Source organism: Seriola dumerili, unplaced genomic scaffold, assembly GCF_002260705.1.
Source record: "Seriola dumerili isolate Sdu_G_001 unplaced genomic scaffold, Sdu_1.0 BDQW01000011.1, whole genome shotgun sequence".
Taxonomy (NCBI): domain Eukaryota; kingdom Metazoa; phylum Chordata; class Actinopteri; order Carangiformes; family Carangidae; genus Seriola; species Seriola dumerili.
Window position 1 is genome coordinate 4,211,222 of NW_019174266.1, and position 18,048 is coordinate 4,229,269.

At 41.1% G+C, this 18,048-nt stretch overlaps 1 protein-coding gene across 1 annotated transcript; it reads left to right on the forward strand.

The window, feature by feature from the left end:
• The first annotated feature begins 5,346 nt into the window (after positions 1 to 5,346).
• On the forward strand, positions 5,347 to 17,164 carry LOC111223087 (D(4) dopamine receptor-like). The gene is made up of 4 exons (XM_022747117.1): positions 5,347 to 5,595; positions 6,748 to 6,860; positions 8,963 to 9,558; positions 16,962 to 17,164. The coding sequence occupies exons 1-4, from the start codon at positions 5,347 to 5,349 to the stop codon at positions 17,162 to 17,164; spliced, it is 1,161 nt and encodes a 386-aa protein (XP_022602838.1).
• The last annotated feature ends 884 nt before the right edge of the window (positions 17,165 to 18,048 follow it).

Here is an 18,048-nt window from a genome sequence, read left to right on the forward strand (position 1 = left end):
AACACACACACACACACACACACACACACACACACAAGCGACACTTTACTAAAGTTCAACCAACTCTGGAGACTCCAGAGTCCCAGCGGGTGGATCCTTCGTGGCCCAAACTATCCCAAGATTCATAGCGCCGGTAATGAAAGTAATATGGCAGAAAACAACACTGACTTAGAGCCTGAAGATTACACTTTTAAATGTAAGTATCGGGTTTCAGCTCAGTTCAACAGCTAACAGTACAACAGTTAAAACCAAGGACCTTAAAACCCCAAGTTTTTGTGAAAATAAGTGATGTGCTGTCAAGGTTGCTAGGCGACGGGACCTGCGCTTTGCGATGCAACGGTGATGGCGAGCACAGCTGGTGACGCAAGGCGAAAATCCTCCACAAACCAGACCGCCTCACTTTGGTTTGGCCTTCATAATCTACGATGGTTACCGTCTCCCCCTGTATAACCCGACCTGTTATCATGTGATAAATTACACACGCAGGTCACATGATGACATCTGAGCCATTCACTGAAGACTGTGAGATATGGTTGAAAGCTCCAAAAATGCTACTAAGTTGACCATTAACTGAGGCGATTTTCGATGAAACTACATATTATAGGACTAAATCTCCATGTAGTTCTTTCTATACTGATGTAAACTTCCTCAAGTTAAAGCTTCGACTTGGCACTTAAATGTTTTATCTGTGAAATGAGCTGAAGGACACATCACGAATACTTCTGAAGAACATAGACGTAGTCACACCAATGAGTCTTAACACACATTACAATGGTTGAATGGTTCAACACTTACATCACATTGATGCATGTAACCTTAGCAATGTGCTCTAAGTTGCTATAAATGAAAAAACAAACATAAGATCCTGTTGAAAGTCGACTTATAGATGAATCCTGATTGATGTAAGAGCTTCTTATATGATCGGAAACATTAAATGCTCCTAGCAACTGGTGCCGCAACTTCAGGTAATGTCAACTGAACAGATACGTCAGACATAACCCCCCCCCCAAACAGAAAGCAACCAACATGATGTAGGACTGAAGAATGAAGTGAAACGATTTCAATCAGCAGCAGCAAAAACAGCAATTTTATGGGTAATATAACAATAATCATTGTTATTATAGCATTTTAGTTCTTTGGCAAGCGCCAATAAGGGGTGACAGCTGGAGCCGCTTTGCTAAGTGCTTGCTGGATGGTTGAACAACATCTAAAACCCTCTGCCCCATAACATCTTCCATTATTCAAACTTTCTCAAACCAACAATCATACCACTTTATTGCAGATGACTGGCCAGGTGTGCAGAGGCTAGATCAAAAAAAATAAATAAATAAAAAAGCAGCATTTGAACTTCCTTCTTTTTCAGTCTTCACAAAACTGCATGACTTTTTGTTTGTGCATCAAAACAACAGGAGGCGAGACTGTCTGATAGTGTGTCACGTCTGGCGTCTGGTGTATGACAGCTGGGCTTTTTGCCATTCAGAGCAGGTGTACAGATGTTTCATGTGGACGGGTCGATAACACAGAATATGGTTACAATACAATAACAAGGACAAAAACCACACAGCTACCAATATTAATACTGAGTTTAATGCTCATTAGGCGTCTGAATACATTCCGATTACCATTAAGTCATTAGGCACTTTAATGTACTATTCTTTGTTCATAACGTAATCACATCAATGTTATGTCATAGACTCTAAATAAAATTCTGTACATCGAAGGAGCCGACTCCATCCAGTTCATCATCCTGCTCTTATTTAATCACTGAGGAAAAGAGGAGGAGAAGATTAGCTCACATGGTTTCCTTTGTTTCCAGCAGTGGGATCATACTTCAGTGATCTTCCTTCTCTTTATGTATTTTCTGCCCAAAGGATTTAGGCCGAGTTAAACATCTGCGTTGTGTGTGTTCTTTTTTTTTTTTTTAAGCATGTGTGCTATTCTTCAAGCTCTCCTCTTCCTCCCGAGGCTTTGTGACAATGTGTGAAAAGCTAATTGCTGCTGACTTTATTCTAATGATATTCATGCCACAGGAGCCGCCGGGGCACAAACACCTTTACGCTGAGATTCAAAAAGTAACAGTCACAGGAAAACTTGTCAGCTGTTCTCCGCATGTGATGTCTGAATATAACCTCGCTGAGTGAAAACTAAAGGATTAAAAGCCGCTCTGCTCTCAACTGAAGTCAAGAGCTAAGATTAATTTTTCACAAGTATGAAGCTATTTCCTCCATATTCACATTTGCATATTCGCCAAAGGACACAAAAATTTCAGATGAATACAAAAGTATGTCCAAAAAAAATTTTCAAGCTGGAAGACTTTCCATTGGGATGATGCCACGCAGTAATAAAGTTGGTTTTCTGGGCTCTGGGAAAGTTTTCATCATCATCATCATTATGGCATAAAAATTCATACAACAAGAAATAATAACTCTCCATGTTTGCAGTTCGTAGTGTCCTGTCAACAGTTTGTTTTATAAATGTCTCTCTGGGGAAAAGACCTTTTGGGCTTCTTTTTTTTTTGTTAGCGTCCATAAGTGGCCCATGAGAGAATGACTGACCGCATCAACTTTCTTTATGAATCCATATTTTCTGTGAAGCAGTGTGCCTGGGGGACTACTGGGTTTCCAAAGAGTTTGGAGGGTCGTGGGGTTTTTATTTAGCCTTTAATGAAAGGAATGGACTGAACAGTGTGTTTGTCTGCTCTAATGTAAGCTTCATGCCCGCCTCACTGGCCTAATCCCTACAGCAGTAAACTGATTTTACTTCAAAGCCAATAAGTCATCAGATAATTAGACTTTTGTATGGTTGTAAGTTATGTCTGAAACAGCTCAGTTCAGGAACAACACATCCAATGTGTTTACACTCCAGCACTAACTGAGATACTGGAATATTTTTTCAAACTTCAGTCCTCATCCTGAAAGACTTGTAAAAAATGTTTTTATATGAACAATAATGCAAAAAAATAAAAAATAGTCTAACCTCTGTGTTGCTGCGTTTTTCTATGGTAAAAATCCCCAAAAGGTACAATACTGCAGCTACTATAATACTGGGACTAATACGCTGTAATACAAGTTCATTGCTGCTGCTTTATTTATACTGTGTGTCTCCTACATTAATCATCTGCTGGTGGGGACACTGACTTTTTAACTGGGTCCTGTTAGCGTTGGCCTCAGTCTTTTAGCATGATGTAATGTGTGTAGCCCAGTGTTGTAGTCGAGTCACAAAATCACGAGTCTGAGTAGAGTCTCGAGTCCCTAGTGTTTAAGTCTGAGTCCAAGTCATCAAAGAAGAGTCCGAGTCAATTCCCTATGACCTGAGTCATGAGGTCTGAAAATCTGGACTTGAGTCTGAGTCTATTTTGATTGGCTGAACAGTGATTTGAACATTTGATTTTGAGCAGTGATGGTGATTGAGTCAGACTGAGTCAAATAGAAAGCTCTACAGTTTAGCTTACAATGGTCTTAATGGTTTGGTGGGGTTCAAGCGGCACAATGATTTTTATCATTTTATGAATGACCCGGCCACTACGGCGTCAACACATCAGTCCCATTGGCTGATGTGACACACACTTTGAGACACACAGAGCAGGTCTCGTCAGCGATCACGTTGGCTCCATAACACACTCATCATCACTGGTGAAGACGATTCAACACTTTGACCTAAATTTCCTCTCGGTTCAGCGTCCTCACACTCACATCAAGGCCTGTCGGTTTGAGAGCGTCAGACTTGATCACAAGGAAACTTTTAATTATGGTACATTCAATTATACATGTGGTATGAAATGAAGCAGTGTTGTGTGTGTGAACATCCATCAAAGTAAAGCAGGGTCTCATGTTTCCCTGCTGAGAAACACATTTTCTCGTTCCACCAGAACGAGAAAAGAACGTCTGCAGATTTTCACAAAGGTTTTAAAAAACTAGATCCAGGTGCAGCAGCAGGATTAGCAGTACAAGTGATAGTATCAGTGGTCCAAGTACTAGCAGTGGTAGTAGAAGAGTAGTAGGAAGAGGAAGAGGAATATTAACATGTAGTAGAAGTACTATAATTGTAGTAGTTGTAGTAGTCTAGTAGTTGCAGTATCATCGCCATAATCAGTAGTAAGTCGTAGAAGAATGGTAGTAGTGATACTATCGGTAGTCATAGTGGTGATAGTAATAGTAGTAATACCAGTTGTAGTATCTTATCAGTAGAATTAGCAGTGGTAGAAATTGTTCTAGTAGTAGTTCTACTAGTAGTAGAACTACTACCAGAAGTAGTTGAAGTATTAGCAGTCATAATATAGTAGAAGTATCAGTATAGGTAACAGTATTATTGCAGGTGCAAGTAATAGTAGAAGCATAAATAGTAGTAATAATAGCAGTTAGTAGAATAGTAATAGTAGCAACATTATTAGTCATAGAATAAGTACTAGTAGTTAGTATCCTACCAATGGTAGTAGAATAACAATATAAAAAGAACTTGTAGCAAAGAGTAATACTACTATTATTCATGTAGTAGTCATAGTAATGAGTAATAGTGGTAGTAGGAGAAAGACATTACTTCTGTCATAGTCAATAGTTGTAGTACTGTAGTAAAATAGTAAAAGTATCAGTGGTCACAGAAGTAGTAATAGTACCAGCAAGTTGGCAGTAGAATAGTAGTAACATGAGTACTTGTATATGTGCAGATATGCTGTGTTAAAAGACTGACGAGAAAATCACAAAAAAGAAGAAGAAATGAATATTAATGGATAAAAAGATTCATCTTTTCTGTGCAACTCTGATCTGTCGCCTTTCTTCCAATGTGCTGAACCTGCAGCTCATCAGATCCACGCTCCGGCAGGGTGATGGCGACAGAATAAAAAAAAGTATTTGAAGAATAATTGATTACCACGCTGTTTCTTTTCCTGACAGCTGATTTGCCACCCCGCTGCTGCAGGGACTGTTCACACAGCAGAGCCTCAGTAAGCAGATTTGTGCGGATGGGTTTAAGCCGTTGCCTTCTGATTCGCCCACTCTGCAAACTTATTCCTTCGGGAGCAGGCTGAGGAGACGGCAGAGAAACTGATCCACATAATGCTACAACTGCCTGGCACCATCAGTCCAGTGAATGTGAAAGGAAAGTGTATCGAGGGCTGGATAAGACGGATCAGACGGGACCTGGTCACTGTGCGCTTGGAGAGCGGAGCGCACGGGGCTCAGCTCGGATACTGATGCGCGTCCTCACGGGGATACTCCCACTTCCTTCACCTGTGGCGCTCCTGCTCATCTCAGGGCTGCTGGATACGGATCATTGATGAAAAGTGCCCCGGAGAGAGCCGTTCTCCGTCGGACAAGGAGCCCGTCAGTCTGCGGCGCAACAGAGGCGACCATGTCGGACAACTCCACTGACTTGAACAACGACACGCTGCCGGCGACTGCGGTCACACAGTATAATTTCCCTGCGCTCGTGTTCGGGATTTTGCTGATTGTGATCATCACCGGGGGGAACGTGCTCGTGTGCCTCAGCGTGTACTTGGAGAAGGCTTTGAAGACGACGACAAACTACTTCATAGTCAGTTTGGCGTTTGCGGACCTGCTGCTGGCGGTGCTGGTTCTGCCGCTCTTCGTTTACGCAGAGGTAAGAACCGAGCTAAAGTAGCTTTGAGTGGATTATTGAGCGGGCGTAAGGGCCTGAGGGGGTCACAGGGTCCTGGTGGGTTCATAACAGTGTGCTGTGAGTGTGGATCTGCTGCGGCAGGAGTCAGACAAGCCTCTCTTCATCTCCAGAGAGAAGTAAGTTCAGCACCTGCAGAGTTTTACTAACAAAGACACACAAAACAAGAGAGACAAGAAGCAAAATGTCTTCAAAGAGACACCAACATGTTTTTCTGTCTCTTTCAGTCTGAGCCTTGCTCCTATGTAAGGTGGGGGGTGGGGGGGGGGCTTTCAGTGTGTGCCCCAGGGCCTGTTGTCTCACAATCCATCCATGACAGGAGCCTTTACCGAACTGAACACCTGCTGATGTGTCACAGTGCAGAGACAGAGCAGTTTAAGTGGATGAGAGTCAAATACTTCTCAACTAAATGCACATATTTAAGATATGTTGGGTGAAATTATTAATGGGATCTAATCTGATTAAACGAAGTTGCCAATTAAACCAGAAACAGGTCATCATGTCAGAAAACAGAGGAGGGACCATGCAGTGCTGAGCCGCTCTCACCTCTTTAATCAGGATTAATTAATGACAGGGGGGAAGTGGGGGATTCATACTGGTTTGTCAGGAGAGGTATGATCCATAAATCACAATATTTCCAGGCAATAAATAGGTTTAAAGAGTGTAATCTAGTCCTTATTAAAGTATTAAAAGCCACCTGCCTGCTCGCCTGTCTCTCTAAATATCTCTGTGGCTCAGAGATGCCCTGCTGAGGCTTCCCCCCAAGTCCTCCTTAATTAGCCGCATTTGTGATCTTGTTACCTGTGCCAGTGGCTGCAGCGAGGTAATCTACTGAGTGTCACACCGGTGGTTTGTCCACACGCTCTTACTGGATTAGAAAAAGTCAGTCTGGAAGTTAAAACCTTTCCATGTTCCCAGCGAGAAAGAGTCGCAAAGAGAGGGAGACAGTGGACTGTGTTGTGTTTGAAAAGGAGGAATGTTTGTCTGCACAGGGAGCTGCAGTGGTGCAAGAGGATTACAGATATTTACGCTCAGATTGGGGGCAGCTAATGAGGTGGTGTTTGTGTGTTTCTTTTCTTTCTTTCTTTGTGTGTGCGTGCGTGCGTGCGTGCGCAGTTTCAGGGTGGAGTTTGGTCTTTGAACATGCTGATGTGTGACGGCCTGATGACCATGGATGTGATGTTGTGTACCGCATCCATATTCAACCTCTGTGCCATCAGTGTGGACAGGTAGGTGTGTGTTTGTCTGGTCAGGGTTTGCATCATCCCTCTGAGGGACTTTCAGGCCTTTTACTGTGGAAGCCAGTAGATGATGTGGTTAATTAACTCATGAATCTAAAATCCTGTTCAGAAGTAATGCAGTGATATTAAATTCATTAGAGGAGACAGGTGTCAGCTCCTGCTTGAATACGTTTGTTTACCCCAAAACTAATTCAGGGAAAAAGTGGCATTAAACACACTAAAACTTTTATTTTATTTTTTTTATCCACTGGATTTCCTGATTTAGTTTGAAGCAAACCCATGGTTCACAATCTGTCAGCAAAAAAAAAAAAAACAAAACAAATAAAACAATGCTCCAAATTGGTGATTATAAAAGCTGAGTAACAGATGATAAGACGCACAGTTAGAGAGCAGCTGGTGAACATAGTGGAGCATTTAACAGCTAAAGAGCCAGATATTTCCCTCAGGAGTTGGCGGGGAACAAAAACAGAGTGAACACTGGCCTTCAATTCATCAGGCTGAGAGAAAATTTGACTTCAGATGAATGCTAATGTCGCTGTGTATGTAGTCAGCTACTGGTAAACATGTTCGCCATATCAACTTTCATAAGGGGATAATTTGTCTGTTGTATTCACAGTTTGTTCCAAGTCCTTAAGTGGCCAAAAAAAACAAACAAATGATGCAGGTAAATATTGTCTAAACACAAGCAGCTGGACAAGAACTTTGCCCAAAACCGTCAGAAACTTGACATAAATCAGGAAGCGCTTGATTGAAGAACATGTAACAAAACTACAGATCTAATAATCAGAAATGGGAATGACTGTTTAATTCTCATGTGTATAAGTTTGCTAACTTTGTTAAGACAAGATGGATTATTCAGTTAGCAACTGATTTCTCCAGTGCGATATGTTTTTGTCTGTCGTCGACAGTGATGGTCTGAAGATTTGACTGTGAAAGTTGCTTCAGTTGCTTCTCTCTCGTTTGCAAACGTGGGTATCGAACTTCGAAACTTTTACAGACCGACCGAATTGGTTCGATACTATTCAGGATTGAAAAATGCCTCGTCATTCGATACCTAAGGAGTAAATGAGTGAATCTCATCGGCGTCAGTGAGCCAATCAGCATGCAGCATGCTCGGACCAAGATCTAATAATGCTGGTGATCGGCTGTTTATTTACACAAACACTTTTGAGAGTGTAAAGAGACCGAGCTTCAAAATAAATGTGTTGTAATTTTTCTTTTTGTTAAAATTTGAAAAAAGTATTGTTAAGAATCAGTATCAAAGTCAAGCTATAGGTTTCAGTACTGATATTAAAACATTTTGAATGATACCCTACAACTTCTATTTCACACTTTCTCTCAGACTTTCAAGCTCAAGCTGAGATGAACTTAACAAATCTCCTCCAGAGCCACAAAAGACACGACACAGCCGATGTGACTGGCTGATTCCTGCCAGTAAATGTGTAAAATCTTTGAAGTTCAGGCCTCTGATCCTGATCTGATTTTACCTGGATGTAAATCAAAGTAACATTCATGGATTTTGTTGATTATAAAAAAATTAAAGATGTTAATAAATGATTGAAGCTTCTTCTTCACATTAGCTCAAAATCCGATGCTGCAAGAACAATAAAACTCAGTGTTGATGGAAAACAGTGGCAGCTGCCAGGACGTCTCTGCACAACAAACAATTTGCATTTTAAACATGAAAAACCTGTAAAAAGTAGAAATGAACACTCGCTGACACTGACTTTGTGTCTGCAGGAGCAGAGTGACGCTCTGATGTACTTTGTTTTTCATGTTTAGGTCCTTCTTTCTTCAGCTACTCAACAGAACAGGAGCAGAGCCAAAACATGATTCAGAATGTGCCATGTTTTTGTTTCGGAGATTATAGAAATGTTTTTAAAGTAAGAAGTTGGCGGAGTTGATTCATAACTATTTCGCATAGATCTAGTAAAGAAATCTGGTAGTTGATTGAAAAAACAAGAAAGAAGTAGGTTCGTTATTATTAGATATTAAGTAATAAAGAACATGTGTTACTGCAGGTGAGTCACTCTGTTAGACATGTTGTTTAAAGTGTTAACTCTTCTTCTTCTTCTTCTGTTGTTTTGCAGGTTTATCGCAGTGTCCATACCTCTGAATTATAACCGTAAGCATGTGGACCATCGTCAGCTCATCCTGCTGTCGGCCACCTGGCTGCTGGCCCTGGCCGTGGCCTCACCTGTCATCTTTGGCATCAACAACGTGCCTAACCGTGACCCCACCGAGTGCAAACTGGAGGACAACAACTATGTCGTTTATTCGTCCGTTTGCTCCTTCTTCATCCCCTGCCCCATCATGGTCCTGCTCTACTTCGGTGTTTTCCGCGGGCTGCAGCGCTGGGAGGAGACCCGGAAAGCCAAACTACGCAGCAGCATCGAGGCCTGCAGGAAGCTGCAGCACGCCGCCGTCGCCACCGCCCTCCCCCCGCTGGCGGGCACCATCCCGGGCCCTCTGCCCATGCCTCTGCCCAGGATCATCGAGAGGGACTTGGCCCAGTCTCGGCTGGACGACACGGACGACTACATGCAGCAGGAGATTCCTTATCCCCGGCAGTACAGAGAGAACTCTGTGCCCACAGTGACGTTCAACCAACAACTGCAGAAGAAGAAGAGAGCCAAGATCAACAGCAGGGAGCGGAAAGCTATGCGGGTGCTACCTGTCGTAGTAGGTGAGTGTTCATGTTCTTCCTCTCCTCCAATCAGAGCTCAGAGGACGTCTACAACAACAACACAGTCTAAATATAGTTAAAGGGCCACAACAGTCCATTATCTACACATCAGTCACACTACACACTGAGTCACACACTGGGATACACACATGCTCACGTATGAGTTACATGTATGTTTATTTGATGAGGAAACACAAGACGAGCCAGAACAAGATGGATTTGGTGAAAATGATCCTACAGTCAATCTGCACCACAGGCCAGAGAGAGAGAGAGAGAGAGAGAGGATTACAGATCTAGACCATGACCACCGACAGGTCATGAGTGTCACCTGTCTCAGATCCAGTCTGGATCCATTCATGAAGCCACGTTACGCCATGTTCTCGTAAAACACTAGATTCCCATTGACCGGCCGCACTCCAGCTATTTCGTTTTTACATTTCCATGAATTGAACAAACTTGCACGATAGAGATTTTACAAAGAATTTAAAGAAGCAGAGCCTGAGAAATCCTGACTTTTAATGTCCGAGCTCCAAAAAACAAGACAATGCAACTCAGCAGCATCTTAAATTACACACTGAGTGACTGTTAAACACGCAGCTCGTATGGCTGGGTATCGAACTGCAAAACTTTTATGGAGTGACCAAATTGGTTTGATACTATTCAGGATTGAAGAATGCCTCATCATTCGATTCCTAAGGAGTAAATGAGTAGATCCCATCAGCATCAGCGAGCCAATCAGCATGCAGCATGCTCGGACCAAGATCTAATAATGCTGGTGATCGGCTGTTTATTTACACAAACACTTTTGGGAGTGTAAAGAGACCGAGCTTCAAAATAAAACTAAAATGTGTACTGTAATGTGGATTGTAATTTTCACTTCATGCCTCTGTGCCTGTGACAGTCAGGGCTGGAAGCATTATGGTTTTGCGGTTGTGTCTGTACGTCCATGAACGAGATATCTCAGTAACGCCTTGAGGGAACGTCTCCAAATATGGCACAAACACTCATTTGGACTCAAGAATGAACTGATTAGATTTTGGTGGTAAAAGGTCAAAGGTCATGGTCACTGTGACCTCACAAAAAAACGTTTTTGGCCCTAACTCACGAATTCATACACTAATCATGACACAATTTGATGTGGCTAATAGGATAAAATTAAGTGATGGTCAACTTCACTGTGACATCATAATGTTCTGCAAAAACACTTCTGGTCATTATTCAATGCTGTAACTCAGGAAGGAGAGATTGTGACTATATTTCCTGCAGCTTGGCGGAGGCATAAAACTGTGAAGAGGTAATTCTAGTTGTTAAAATTGATTTGATGACATTGACATAGAAGAAAAGCATTGCTAAGAATATGTATTGAAGTCAAGGTATCAGCGTCATTACCATATTGAACATTTATTGAATGATACGTAGCCCTGCAGCTTGTAATTCAGACTCTCTCTCAGACTTTCAAGCTCAAGCTGAGAAAAACTGAATGAATCTCCTTCAGAGCCACAAAAGACACGTCCTTGAAGTTCGTCTGTCAAACTGTGTAACAGGACAAATAGATGTAAATGTGACTATAAAACTCAGCTCATCTAGAAATAAGATTAAAATAATTCAATAAAAAAAGAAAAAAAAAAAAAGAAAACTGATTCGTCAAAGTCTGGTAGTGATTAACAAAACTCTGCTGTGACCCTGAGCCCATCACAGCTCGCTGTTTGTTTCTGGCCTTAGATAACTACTTTTATGAAAATCAGCTCTGAGAACCTTGAAATTCACCAATAACATTACATAATGAAGGCATAATAATTTATGTGTTAAGTGAACGTTACATCAGTTTTTATACAGTTTTTTCTTGACTGTCGTATTCGTCACAGTGGCCTCATTTCTCCATCTTACTGTTCGTGTGACACGACAACAGACAGTTTGACGCAGCCTGCGATCGGCTGACTGGGTTTATTCGCAGGATATCTCTTAAATCTGTTCACAGACTGAAATTTAATTTGGAGGGAAGTGGAAAGTTAGGCCATCGGCCAAGGAACCAATGATTAGTTTCTTTTTTAGATAGAGTGTGTTTGTTCATTTTCTACCTACTGTTTCCTCATGAGCCAGCGCTCTCATTCGAAAGGAAAAAAACAGTCTGGGAAATGCCTGCCATAATTGTGTATTACTATGATCACTTCATGTAGGGGCTTTTCAGGATCTAAATGCAGATTATTGAGACATTTTTCAGTGGAGTGTGCAGCTTTGGCAGAAGCGTGCTCTAAAATTATACAAGTTTTTTTTTGGTTTGGAAAGCTATCCGTGCAAAAAACAATCTAACTGAAGATTGACACATCTGACTATCATTTGAAGCTTCTTGCTGCATTTATTTATTTGTATTTGAATGATTAAGTGGTTGTTTAGACTGAAAAAACAAACCAAAAAGATGCTACAGGCTGCAGGTGAGACATGAAACATGGTGCAGGGATAGACGCCAAAGCAAACGACATTATTTTAAAAAAAAAAGTTCAACCTGGCTCAACTTTTCACAATGCAATGCAGCATCATCCAGCAGGCGATGTGTTGCCTCATTAATATGTGTGTATGTGTGTTACTATAGACCTCCAGCCTGCCTCAACAGAAGATAAAGTGATTGTGGCGGTGAAAGGTTTTCTGGGTAGTTAACTCCCGTCTCAGAGCATTATAAACTGATAAACCTTAAAGTCACAGTGAAACAGAAATTAGAGTCTTTATCTCCAGTAATGTGACTTACTTATTTCCAAGTTAAAAGGGAACATGTGGGCGTGTTGTATGAGAGGGATTGTAAAGGTTTAGCGAACACACGGTGATGTGGAGCTGTAGTGAGTCATGCAGTTGTAGACAGATGTTCACCTTCACCCACGTCTGTCGCGGTTGTTTTGGAAGGTCATTAACACATTAATCACTTTTGGGAATGTAAAGAAAGTTTTTGCCAACTGAAATCCAAACACACAAACTGAGGTGAGGTGTTTATGTTTGTTAAGCTAATTTCTGACATAGGTAACATTTAACAAGAGGAGACAGAAGTGGAACTTGGGAAATATGTTTTTGTATTGTTTTTTTTAACTTCACCGTCTTTAAAACTCTTCTGGATCATATTTCACCGCTATTTGAAGCTAGACCCTCAACATTGTTTTTATGCAGGTTTCACTTAAGGTGAGCCGTTAGTTTGATAAATTGATTTCTACAAGCCAAACAAACTAGAAAACTGATTTTTCTTTTGGTTCCTCTTAAAAGTTTTGGTTCCTCTCCAGACATGTTTGAAACCATGTCAAATACTCTATGAATGCTATGATTGATATTTTGTTTAATAGGGTTTTCCCACATAAAAACTGGGGCTGGTAGCACATCTACACTAACTTCCTCATTGAGAAATCTGGATCAGGCTTTATGCCCCGCCCACCACCGCTGTGACGAAGATCGGAGACTAGCAGACGTATCAGATAGCGCAGTTAGCATCTTTTATTTGTTTATGTTGTTTGTTAGCTTGTAACTGGCAGCGGCTGACAAAGTGTTTGTGGTTGTGCTAATGCTAACTCTCTCTCTCTGTATTGATAAGGTTTCAGATTTATTTAGCCCCGCCCCCAGGCTCTGCAAGTTGATGGGATTGGTTCCTGAATCTGTTTTTATGATGTCAGTAATCATAAAAAAAACAAAAAAAAAACCAACATGAACATGTGAACATCATCATATTAACAAGGTTAAACATTAGATTTTCATTGGAGCGGAAAACAGTACAGTTGTCATTCAGGAAGCAACAATCGACTCTTTGTAGGATTTCCTCTTATTTGTAGAAGTTGTTTCCCGACTTAAAAAAGTTTCTCATGTGAAAACGCCGTCCCTCTGTTGTCAAAGAGCTTTGTGCCAAAGAGTCCAAAGCTGAAGCACCTTTTATTATGTTTATCCACTGAAGCAGGAAATGAAAAGTAAAATTGCTCCTGACAGCAGGTGAGGTGGTTTTAGTGCTCAACAGTTCAGTATAGTAATTACTACCGTGTTTAAACTCCACAGCAGCAGCCGTAAGTAGTTTCACCAAACTTTCTTGTGTGTGGAGGCTTTTAATCAAACAGGATCAGACCATAAATTATAAACAAACTTCCCCACGCTCATATTTTCAATCCCGGCCGCGTCTCCGCTCCGTGAATCTTAATTGTGTATCCTGATGTTTCCTCCACACGTAAACAGACTCTGAGAGGTTTTACAGTTTAATTATTGTTTGTGCTGCAGCTCAGGTAGCTGAGGCCGCTGACATTCATGCACTTCAGACTTGAGTGACGGGGGGTAAAAGCGTCGCTTCTGACTGGCCGCCTCTCAACGAACAGCGCCATTATAGCTTAAAGCCTTCAATCCAATTATTATGTAACACATGATCTTATAGTCACACCGTCTCTCCTGAACACTGGGGCTGAGATCCGCCCTGATTTGTTGACCGTTTTGGCCGATGTCCCACCAGAGACAAACCCAATTTTACTCTGTAATTGCGGTTCGATACATAAAAGCAGAGTTTATACAAATAATGTGCTTTAAATTTACATTTGTGTGCAAACTGCAGTGCTCAGCAGATTGCAGCTGGTGATGTATGACAGCGCGAGGTGGTATACGACCGTAAAATCATTCACCCTGATTCATGGCTACAGTAAAGACTTTCAAGAAAGCATGCAAAGAAAAAACTGCCATTACACTGCAGGGTTTCTGTGACGTCTTTGTGCCTGACATTCTCCGAAGAACACAGACAAAACTTCTTTTACAGAACAGAGCGCTGACACGGATCCCTACATTTAATACAGCATTATCAGAGCTAGCCTGAATACATCTTATGAATAAGAAGTGTGCATGTGTCCGCCTGACAGTAGAGCTGTGGCATATTATGCAAAGTCTTAATCTCCTGGAAAGAAAGACATAGTGTTAATCCCATCCATCAACCTCTTAACACAAAGCTAATAAATCACCCGAATCGTCTTTTTCACCAACGTGAGGCGACACTTGAGACAAACGGCCTGAGTTTGATTCAGTGACACAGCTATTTGTAGCCCTCGCTCGTTCCTGAAGGTTCGTTCAAAATTAGCTTCGAATCTCTGTCCCTGTGGTCATAAAGTTCACGGAGGTCGTATTTTTGCTTCTGTGCCTTTATCCTCGCTGTTCAATCTGGCACTGAAATTAATGACTTTTTTGTGAGGTGGAAAAAAAAAAAAGTAAAGAAACCCCAAAAATTATTGAGCACCCACGAGCAGTGATGTCTAGAGTTAAAATTATGAGACGGCAGGGTCGTACATTTCTGCTTTGTCTCTAATGAACTCAGTCTGGTCGTGAATCATTAAGAGTCACACTGTGAACACATCATCTTGGTTCCTTAATTTGACATATTTCCTGTTGAAGCTGGATTTTGAGGCGAGACAAAACACAGGGATCAGTCAGGGGGGAGAAATGGTGTCGTTAAAATATGGTCTATATGATGGTTTTATGGGTTGGAGTTTTTATTTTCCGCCTATGCTTTCAGTATGACGTGAACTCCACAGCTGTGTTCCCATGTCCAGCTTCACACTTGTTTTCTCATTAGAGTTTTGCGCATGTAAATGTAGTTTTTAGAAATGTGTACATTTGATATTGTACCTGCAAACCTGAAAGCTTCTATATTTAAAGGAAGAGAGGCTCTGAGCGAGTGACTGCTTTGTTGTGACATCACAAAGTTACAGAATTTCTGACAGCTCATTTTAAGGCTCAGTTTCTGAATACAGGCTGTGTGTATTTCTCTGAGGACTGAGCGCTTTGATACTTCCCCAGTATTAATACAGAACCTAGACCTGTTTTATATTCAAACAACACATGGAAATCTACCTTTATACAATATGGGACCTTTAAGTCTGTGGCTGCAAGATTGTGTGTTCAGTTTTATGTTTGCAAGCTTCTACCTTCTTCCATCTAGCTTTAAATAGGTGGGGCAAATATTATATATCATTAAATATAATAAATCCGGCCATTTGCAATATTTCTCATGTGAGAAAACTTTGAATTACTTTTAAGTGGCAGCATCAGTTACACCTGAAACATAAAATACAATAATATAATTAGGTATAATTAAAAGAAAAACTGAAATACAACACTACAATAATATTGTATATCTCATTATTTGGTAGAGACTGTATCGAGATATTACATTTTGGATATCACCCAAGCCTACCTTCACTCTCATTTGTTCTTTACACAGATTTATAAATCACAAATTCAAGTGTGGGACTTTTTTTATCTGGGTCTGTAAAGCTCCCAGTTAGCAGCTGGTTAAATGTCTCACTGTAGCAGCACTGAGCTCATACACATTAAATGTCCTGCCCTCTGCCCCTTGTCCTGTTTTCTTTACAGAGCTGTGTGCACAAAACCTCTCTATTCTTAAAAAGTCTATGATCGTGCACATGTGAGATCTTCTTGTGTCATAGCTTATAAAATTAAGTTTGCACAAAATTATAAAACAGTGTTTAAAGACTGTCTGATTCCGACATGACACAGCAGCACATCTGTCGACAGCTGGCTGTGGAGGAAGAGCTAAAGCAAAGCTCACGACTCTAAAATAAGAAGAGAAAGAACTGAAGTTTATATTTACAACTTCTGTGAGGAATGTTTCTACTCTGGGGGTGAGCATCACGTTGAGAAGAAAAGACTACAGGTGCCTTTTTTACGTTTATTTATAGGGTGTTAATTAGGAGTGTAAGTTTACAGTTTGGAGCGATAGATGACGCAGGGCTCACAGCTCAACACACAAAGTTTGGATTACAACAAACTTTGACTGTGCAAATAGGTGCTTTACTTTAAGTTTAACTATTTGTTCTGTTTCTAAAATTTTGAAAGCTGATCCTTGTTTTCTAAAATAGAAAATAAGTAAATGAATAATTAACACGTCCGAGTGGTTGAACATTTACCAAATACCTCAGTTGGCCACAAAGCCAAAATATAAAAAAATATAAAAAATAATGTATGTAGGAATGTATATTAGGTATTTTATCTTGTCCTTTGTTTTTACTATTTTATCTGAAAGTTTCCATGTTATTACTTTATTATCCACCCTTTGTATTTCTGGATTTTGATAAGTTCTATATAAATAAACGTTACCATTATAAACTTAATTATTTTAAGGCTTTGACTGACAGTTCACATCGTTATTTTAATAGTAATTGTATGGGGCCCTCTAAAGAATGACGAGTATAAAAAGCCAAAACTGTTGATTTAGTTTCACTTTAACTACAAGATGAATATTGTGACATATTGTGAATCATAGTGCCACAATATTGTATTACACATCCATAGGATGACCAGCTCCGTCACTTTGGTTTAAAAACAAGGTCTGGGTCTGAGGTGCCTGAGGTAACCATGACAACTGATTTCCCTCCATGTTCTCATTGCAGGCTGCTTCCTGTTCTGCTGGACGCCGTTCTTCGTCGTCCACACGACGCGAGCCGTGTGTTTAACGTGCGACATCCCTCCCGGTCTGATGAGCACCGTCACCTGGCTGGGCTACGTCAACAGCGCTCTCAACCCCATCATCTACACCATCTTCAACACCGAGTTCAAGAAGTTCTTCAAGAAGTGTTTCCGCAGCTGCTGCTGACGGCTGGTTTCCCTCCACGGACACTGAGCCAGTGAACAAGAGGAAGGAACTGGAACATGACGAAGCTCAGACCTGAATGTGTCATGGTCGGATTAACAGGTCTGAGGCTTCCAGTTTAACCAGTTAACTTTTGTTTGTGGGCTGCCAGGTGCAGACGGACAGGCCGATAAGGATGAGGAGGACGGCCGATAGTATCTGGATGACAGAAATAATACATCCTGTTCTTTTACTGCTGATATCACCTTTTTATTTTATCGTTCGGTGATGAGCTTTTGATCACTGCGCAAACTAAAAGATGATGCTTTGGTGGAAAGCTGCAGGAAGCAGCTAAACACTGTCGGCTGACATAGATTGTGCTGCCTGAAAGGAGGATATCATCTCTTTCAGTTTGTCAGTACAGCATTTTTTTTTTCACAGTACACTGTATATCAGCCTTGGTTTGGGTTATGGTCTGTCAGTTCCAGTTAAGGACGTGGGATTTGCACAGAGCATGAGAAGGATGTCTGCCTGAGAGGATCAACTCAGGGCAAAAATGTCCCCAAGGATTCAGAAAGACTGAATAAGCTTCAACAGACCAGAATGACAAACAGCTGAGAAAAGCTTCATGAGTGAAAAGAAAATCCTCTAAATCAGCCACTGATATCCATATATACATATATAGATAAGCTTAAAGGAATAGTTCAACATTTTGGGAAATACATTTATACGCTTTCTAGCCCAGAGTTAGATTAGAAGAGCAATACAACTCTTAGCTTAAAGTAAGGACAAGAAGAAGACTGGCTCTGTCCAAAGTGAGGCTGTTTCTGACTCTGGCCATGTTGTGTTCCTCCATCACGGCTGTCTGTCATCACGCACAGCTCCAGAGCAGCTCGTCAAACCTTTAT

What these genes read in the sequence shown, in the direction of transcription:
- LOC111223087 (XM_022747117.1), top strand. Translation starts at nt 5,347, where the DNA reads ATGTCGGACAACTCCACTGACTTGAACAACGACACGCTGCCGGCGACT. An exon ending in CGCTCTTCGTTTACGCAGAG is followed by an intron (nt 5,596 to 6,747) that starts GTAAGAACCGAG and finishes GTGCGTGCGCAG; the next exon opens with TTTCAGGGTGGAGTTTGGTC. An exon ending in TGTGCCATCAGTGTGGACAG is followed by an intron (nt 6,861 to 8,962) that starts GTAGGTGTGTGT and finishes GTTGTTTTGCAG; the next exon opens with GTTTATCGCAGTGTCCATAC.